At 31.0% G+C, this 8,683-nt stretch overlaps 1 protein-coding gene across 5 annotated transcripts in view; it reads right to left on the bottom strand.

The window, feature by feature from the left end:
• Nucleotides 1-5,695: 5,695 nt before the first annotated feature.
• Nucleotides 5,696-8,683, bottom strand: part of LOC143240783 (serine/threonine-protein kinase RIO2-like) — a 44,219-nt gene continuing 41,231 nt past the window's right edge. For 4 of the 5 annotated variants that reach the window (XM_076483833.1, XM_076483830.1, XM_076483832.1 and 1 more), the window contains one exon: nucleotides 5,696-6,330. In XM_076483833.1, coding sequence (XP_076339948.1) covers nucleotides 5,806-6,330 — 525 coding nt within the window. In that variant the 3' untranslated portion in view covers nucleotides 5,696-5,805. Of the gene's footprint in view, nucleotides 6,331-6,380; nucleotides 8,162-8,683 lie in introns of those variants that run through there. The other variant, XM_076483834.1, reaches the window with a different exon arrangement.

Below are 8,683 nucleotides of genomic sequence, written 5' to 3'. Positions count from 1 at the left end.
GCATTTCCTACCCTGTTTAGGACTTCTTTTTGGTATAGTCTTAAACTCTTGACCAGCTAGTATTTAGACTAATTTCATAGTGTTCACATTTTCCCCATTAATTGCTGAAAAAAGTTTTTTATTTTTATTTTCCCTTTTCTTATTTTCATTTTTCGAAGCTCTACTCAGATAAGTGGTCGAGTCTAACCACGTAAAATGCATATTTTTTCCTTATGTTCATTGGCCTTAAGATTTTGGCCAGCAGTGTATATTGACTTTGATTTTATACCTTTGTTTTTATGCTATTTTATAGAAAAATAAAACATTTACTTCCTTGCAGAACAAGTGTTTTAAATTTTGTTCACAGTTTGTAGAAAATAAAATAAAGATAGAATAAAAAAAATTCAAGCAAAAGAGCTATTCCACATAATAAAAAAAATTACCCAAGTTTCTTGTAACTCATGTAATTTGTTTTTCTGTTTTGGCATATGAACCCTAAATTAGGACTAGTTAATAAGTACTTTGGGAGTGGTTTTGTTAATGAAAATTGTTTCTACAATGCTAGCAATATACATAGTGGAGTCACAAGTAATTGGTTCAAAGTGCTGTATTTCTTACTGGCACAGAACAGTTACACAAAAAATAAAAGCAAATAAGTTGTACAGCATACAAGTAATTGTTTACACCAACCATAAATATTAAAAACAGGTACAGAATTAAAAACAATTAAGCCAATATATGACCACTATAATTTTATATGTTTTGACATCATTTTCAGGAGTGACCTGGATGGCATATTCATGTCTTATTTATACTTTCTTTTTTTGTTAAATAGGCCGCATGACCTGTGTACAGGCTTACACATGAAGGTTTTAGAGAGGGTCACACCACATTTTTGCATAAATATTTGCTGGACCCTCATCTCCATTTAATAATACATTATTTTTTTTATATATTTAATAATTCCCAACATTTATTTACTGGATATTATTTGCTATAATATCTTTAGGCTAGATAATACTGCAGTTACTTCCCGTGATAATGCATGTTGTGTCTCGTGTATACGTTTTGCTGTGACTGAATTTTCAACTTTTTTATTCCTTAGATGTCCTTTACTCTCCATTAAATGATATTTTAAATTACATTTAGTCTGTCCAATATAAGTATTTCCATGTTCATATTTAAATTTATAGATTTATATGTTTTTCCATTAACTGTGTTATCTTTGGTATTACCTAAATTTTACTTTATGTTGTTAATCATTTTAAATGTAGGATAAATTTTTTTATATTCTAAATACTTTGAATAAATTATTTAGTTAAACCTGGAATATCAGACAAAAATTAAAGCTTTTTTAAAAAAAATTTCTATAACTGGTTTTAAAGTAATACTTGATCACTCATTACAATATTAGTGAATTTCTTAACAGTTCTTTCTACAACATTTGGATTCAATTCTTTTCAGCTGGTATGAATTTCATTAACCATTAAACAATAGGAGTGTTATTGGTAGCTATAATGGTGATGGCCACATAAGTGTCAATAATAACTCATTTTTTAAAGTTTTCTTGTATAGTACACATCTTAAATTCTGTGAATGTAAGTATAAAATGCAGATGTGTTTTGTGATGTAGTATATGAACCAACCATGATTTACCTTTAACTGTTTTACCATTCTCTGCTATCAAACAGTTTGCCACATAATTCAAGCTTGGATTCATCTGTAAAGCATACACTTCTTTAGCTTTGATTATTCCTGTGTTTGTGGTCCAATTTTAACATTTTGATTTAGTTACTTCTTTTCAGAAGCATTTTTTTTTAAATTGCACATTCATTGAGACCTTCTTAATATCTGTTGACTTACCAGCAGTATTTGTAGGACATTGCAAAACTGTTCCAAATGGGAACTGCTCATCAGATTTGGAAAGATGCCAACCAGGTGCTGTGAGCCATTTGTGATGACTAACAATTACAAAGAGAGTTATGCACTTGTACACCACAAGTGAAAATCCTTTAGAATCCCTTCTTATACTGGCTGTGTTTGTGTGAAAGGTATGCACTGATCCAGTTTTTAAGAAAAATGTCTGCTGTGGTCATCCAAAACGTTGATTGCTGTGCTCGTGGATAGCCATGAACATCTAAGAAAGCTAACCATTTGAGGAATAATGGCTACCAGAGTTGCAAGGACATTTTAATATTTCGGAATTTTGGTGCATCTGACTACTTTGATTTCATCCTTGACTGGCAAAATGATGGAAGGCTGGAACTTCCTTTAACTCAACATATGAAGAGCTCATGCAGCTAGTAAATCAAAGAGTACACTGAAATTAGAGTTTCATCAGTTTCCTTGTACACCCAAGCCATGTTACTGAAGTTTCAGATGCAGTGTGGATTTTCAAATACCAAAATGGATTCATTTGTACATGTTTAAAACACAGATTATGCCTCATTTCAATACCAAGTCATATTACATATGTGAATAAATTAATTAAAGATTCATAAATGCAAGGTGGTTTGTTTGTTTTTTGAATTTCGCACAAAGCTACTCAAGGGCTATCTGTCCCTAATTTAGCAGTGTAAGACAAGAGGGAAGGCAGCTAGTCCTCACCACCCACTGCCAACTCTTGGGCTACTCTTTTACCAACAAATAGTGGAATTAACTGTCTCATTATAATGCCCCCACGGCTGAAAGGGCGAGCATGTTTGGTGTGACGGGGATGCGAACCCGCAACCCTCAGATTATTAGTCGCGCGTCTTAACACACTTGGCCATGCCGGGCCATATGCAAGGTGGAACCTAATGTGAACCCTGTTGTAGGTTCTGGGTATTTTAAGCAATGGTTGAATTTAGCATAAAGTAGCACACAAATGTCAAATAATTCCATAAAATAAACTGTAGTTTTATTGAATAACATCCAAATTTTCAATGCATTTGCAGAACCAGAAAACCAATGCTTAAGATAAAATATTTTAACACTGAATTACTGTCATCATTACACAATTTTTGCAACCCTGGAAACTCAAGTAGTGAAACTTTTAATTTTCACCTTACTCTATTGTATAGACAGTATCCCTAATGCACTTGTACTTCTTACTGTTATTGTTATTCCTAAAATACATTGTGAATAACTGAGAAATAATTGCTAATTCCTTAGCATCTGTTACAGTAATATATGATTCAAACTTTTAAATTCATAGACTTTTGTTGTTTACTGAATTTATCAGCTCTTCAAGTTGGAAACAATTATATATAGTTTGTTGGATTTGATGTGATTTGTCTTTATTTTACAAATGTATTGTACAAATGTAGCCATTGTAGTGTAGTTTGGATACCTCTTATACATGTAGACAATAATGTTTGAAATAACTGATGCAGCAAATGATATTTTACATACCACTCACACTGTCTCACCACTTAATATTTGACTGGATTACCTTTTGCTAAAAGAAAGATACTGAAACACTTCTACAATTGTAGCTTATAAAGGAGCATGATCTACAATCTGATTCTCAGATACTGTCAATTACAAACTGATTCTCAGATACTTACAACTAAGATGGCATAATGAAACAAATATGTTCAATCAAATTGAGACTTGTTTTGTTGGTTAAATAAAAATAATTTATCATGATCTTATGAACCAATTCATATTTGGAATAGCTTCTAACTTAGTCTCTGAAAATATTTTATAGCATGACTTTCAACCAGCTTGCACTGTTTGAACAATATACACAGTGTGATCAAGTGATTCTGTGGCTTTTTCTATATCTGTTTTAAACCAAAAAGCGAAATTCAACTTTTCACAAGATAATTAAGTTTGTACCTTATTTATTTATTGGGTGTCACATGACAGTTTTCGTAATAGAACTGAATTTTAAGCATTGTTGAAAAAACTGGAAGAAATTTAGCATTCATTGTATTTCATAAGCCTGCCCATTAGTTCTTATCCATGGAGATTGATTGTGACAGTATGTGTAGAGGCAGGTGTATTCCTTTTTTAAATGGCATTGTTTATAAAATACTGATAATACTTGGCAATGTGATGTTAGTAAGATCTTGTTAAAGCTATAGTTTTGTCTTAGTCTTCCAGACTTACCATTGTTTGGTTACATCTTTGAAGTTAGAAAATATTAAGAATCACCTTGCATCTGTTTTGCAGTTCTAAACATATACAGTTTCCCACAATGCACGGTTACATACAAATATATTAGAATACCATTACTGTTCCTGTAGTTTTTATTTGTTGTGCTTATGAAATAAGTGTAGTTTAAAATGTTAGAAAACTAACATAATCTTGGTAAATATTTTTTTCTTTTTATCCATGACTTGGATACATGTGGAAATCCTGTCCAATAAATTCAGAAAGAATAAAAATAGTTCTGTGAAAAATCAAGTGATGACACTAACAAATCAAGCAGAGATAGTTTCAAGATGTGCAGAAATGTGACCTTTGAGGAAAAATAGCAGAACAGCTTTTGTAAAAGTTGGCTTTGATGTACAAAATGCCTTGGATGGACATTTCAGTGGTCTGCTTCTAACTGATGTGTATACCTTTGTTAAAGAGTCGATAAACAGTTTCAGAAGGAGTACCTTGTGGAAATAGTTGAATATGTACTGCGAAGGGTTGTAACATCCTGAAAATGTGGATCGTTGGAAGTCCTCCGTTATCTAGAAAGAAGCTCATAATGATTCTCAACACATTTCCAATAGAAGATCAGGAGACCTTCAGTAAAGCCCAGACTTTAACCCTATAAAACAGATCTGAGACTTGCCAGACTTTATGTTCAACAAAAATACCAACTACAATAAAACAAAAAAATCAATAGACAGAGCTTCGAGAAAATACTGAATGGCCTTACACTACAAGTTTTGAGAAAATATAGACACAATGTCACAAAAATCCAGGTTATTACTGAATTATAAAAATGATCATACTACATATAATAAACTTAGAAGCTTTATTTATGTAATAATTTCTTGCAAATATAATTGTTTTTTTTATACATGTATATACCATATCAATGACAATTTTGTGTACAGATCATGAAGTAATAGTTGAGGTGTTATAATAAATGTACACACCACTATATGTCTGATGGGTCCTAATAATGTGCCTAGTCAGTGCAGTGTAAGATTAACTAAGGAATATTAACACTAAAGACAAAGCTAACTTGGAACTTTTTCAGAATAAATACCACCATTAAAATGCACTTCAGGACACTGTTTTCTATTAATTTTTATCTGACAATCATGGAAAACAAAATTTGTTTCACACTATATTTAGTCACTTTGTTTTCTAGCAGGTTCATAATATCCTACTCTGATTTCTTTTAATTCATTTTTCAACAGGTCTTCTGACTTGTATATACACACACACACACATATATATATATACCATGAAACACCTTCAGTGTAAAAAAAGCTCAACAGAATTAGTATGGTTATAATGAATAATTAAACAACACTAATACAAAATCATATATGTATATGTGTGTGTGTGTGTGTGTTATGTGATACAAAATATATATATATATTATGTAATATTTAATATTTTCTTAAAGAAGATTATGTAATACCATACTGTGCTGTGCAACTTCACAGATGACTAGTGTGTAATTAGTTTCCAATCAAATATTTACTCAGAACAAAACAAATATTTTGATTATGATGTCATTCATAAAGGTAAAATGAATAATTTTACAAAATATTTACTTACATTTTTCACAGCTCCCAAAAACTTTATTCCTCAGCCCTTAAGAGATTATAATAGTTACACACTTATGAATTACACAGGTTTTTTAACAAGACAAAATAATACAGGTTGTTTTCAATCACACCAGAAACCTGAAAGAGTTTGCTTAATATTATCTCTATTTTCCCTTCGGCTCCTAGTCACGGAATTTGCTTCTCCTTTTACTTTCATCCTGTGTCCTTGAGATATTTCCCGTTTCCTAAAATGTTTCTTCACCCGATTTCGAATTTCTTCTGGTGCAATTGTTGCTGTACTTGTGACACTGTCAGCATATCCTTCTACTTGGCTGTTGGTTTCTTGTAGACTTGTTCTTTTTTCCACTTCATTTACTTCCAAATTGTCAGTGTTCAATTTTTGGTTATCTTCTAAAATTTTACTTTTTATTTTTACCTTCAAAGTCTCAAAGTTGTCATCATCAATTAATACTGGTGGATTGTCGTCCAGTTTAGAGCAGTGAGCCTCTTCTAAGAATCTCTGCATCATAGAACTATGTTTTGGGGGGTTTTCAATGTTTATTTGTGCAAGTGTATTACTACAATAACTTGCTTCATTCTCTTCTATATCATTTCCATCCTCATCTTCATTCATTAATTGAATAGCCTATTTATAACAATAGTTTATGTATACAAGTTTCAACCATAAGTATGTAAAAACAAGAAATACACAGCAATTTATTTTTTCTTGCTTAACGATTGTTATGGCAGACCTAAGTTTAAAATATAATGCTATAGGTAAAAAACAAAAATTTATTACAGCACAAAAAAAATAGTTCTTTACAAGTTCCATCACAAACAAAATAATTTTGTTTAAAATAGCAGAGAGCTACATTTGATTAATGCTTTCTTGTGTTTTTCACTGGGTCAAATGATACTGGTATAAGTTTCAAAAACTACCTGATATTTCCCTTAAAATCACCGATCAAATAAAACTAAAACATTCTAATTTAGATCTTGTTATGGTGTATTTTTTATTAAATTTGTTTTGGATACAACCCAAACAGCTAATATTTAGATTTTTGCCCTATATTAGTAATATTTTTTAAAGAAATTAAATGTTTTACCTGTATAGATTCAAGTAGTTTGAAAAATGTGAATTTTTGAAGTCACTGATTTAAGAAAGTAATGTTTTAATTAACTACACATTTTGTTTCACAGCTTCTAAGTCTAACAAGAACACAAGTATATCGGTTGAAAGCTGGGATTATTTTCTTCTTCACAAATTTGTTTAATACAGAGCTTTTTTTTCCTTTTATTGAATGTAAGTTTCTGAACATACATTTACTACATCTTTTGGGATTAATCATTCTAAAACAATCCATCAAAATCATAGTTTTGGTTGTTATATACTAGGTAATTGTATCTTTAATGATTCACAAGCTTGTTTATTTTCCTAAAGTAAACCTCTTGTAGTTACTTTCTGCTTTAACAAACACACCTCAATTTGACTCTTAATATATCTTATGGCAGACTATGTATGAGATCAAAGACTGGCAAGTTCGTTTTTAAAACAGAATTTCTAAAAGGATTATAGAAGTAATTTTTATAAGCAAGATAAATAAATACTGTAGGTTTCTATTGGTTTTTATGTTATGAACTCTTTAAACAAAATATGTAGCACATACAATCAGTTCACTTGTGACTGAACTTTACAAAGCTTGCATGAAAACTGGCTTTCAGTTAAATGAATATGAACATGTTGCTTGCTTGCCCAGCATACACTTATGTAACAATGCAACTTATTTCATTCTAAATATCAAATTTATAAAAGATATTAAAAAAAAATCAAAGTGAGGTTAAAAAATGTCAAGTAGTTATCATGCTTTTAGTTTCAAGTGTGTGTGTCAAATAGTTTTAATTCTGAGTTACTCATTTTAAAGCAGTTGCAGAAATGACCTAGACAGTCACAGGGCTGGGAAGTGTTAAGCAATTTGTGAGTCTTCTTTGAAAGATTGTTTAGACAGAGTATTCACAATGAAAACTTTGTAGAATGGATGGCAAGTGTGCCCAGTTGATGTGGCATGCTTGAGACAAGAATAAAAGAACATAAAGATAGTACAAGACTCATGGAAAGACAAAATTCAGAATAAACTGAGAGAAAACTAGAATCATTGACACAGACAAATTCTGGAAGACAAGAAATATCAAAGAATCATTTTATATTAACATTATTAAACCTTCACTGAACAGAGATTCCAGATTACAGGTGAGTAACCTGTAGCTGCCACTGGTTGAATCTACAGGAAATCTCTCCTCCAATCAGAAACAGTAATAATCCAATCAATCACAACACGCTCTCCACAATCCACCAGGACATTATAAAAGACCGTCAGCACCTTCACACACACAAAAGACTTTTGAAATGTCGTCCTCTACACTTGTGTCTCCACAACAGGCAGTCCATCCATTCTACAAAGTTTCATCAGTTTGTGAGCCTTTGTGAGAAAGTAAAATAGTGAAAACAATGATGGAAAGAGAAAACTAAATTAATCTAACTGGTGCACTTGAGTTCAACATGCTGTGTCACTATAATCCATCACATACTATTTGTGCTATTTTATAATACCAAAAATAAAATTAATTATCTTTACAAATGTTAAGTTCTCAACCACAATAAATTTTACAACCAAAAGAATTCAGAGTTTCTAAGTTTTTGGCTGCAACTTTTATTTTACCAAAGTTTTCAATATACTTGAGATGTTTTTTTCATTAATGCACTTCTCTTAGATCTAAAAGCTTGATCCGACATTTGGTTTACTAATTTTGAATTTATGAAGAAAGATTAAACAAACAATTTATAAAATGCTGATTATTTTGTTTCATTGCAAAATATCCATTAACTTTCTGTATGATGCCTTAATATCTCCTACATAGTGTTTTTTAATAACACTATGTAACAAAATTTTTACTTGTTCTTGTTCCTGGGCAGAAAGTTTTATTTCCCAATTGCTTATGCC

Source organism: Tachypleus tridentatus, chromosome 13 (genome assembly GCF_004210375.1).
Source record: "Tachypleus tridentatus isolate NWPU-2018 chromosome 13, ASM421037v1, whole genome shotgun sequence".
Taxonomy (NCBI): domain Eukaryota; kingdom Metazoa; phylum Arthropoda; class Merostomata; order Xiphosura; family Limulidae; genus Tachypleus; species Tachypleus tridentatus.
This window is presented reverse-complemented; position numbering and strand designations above follow the sequence as displayed.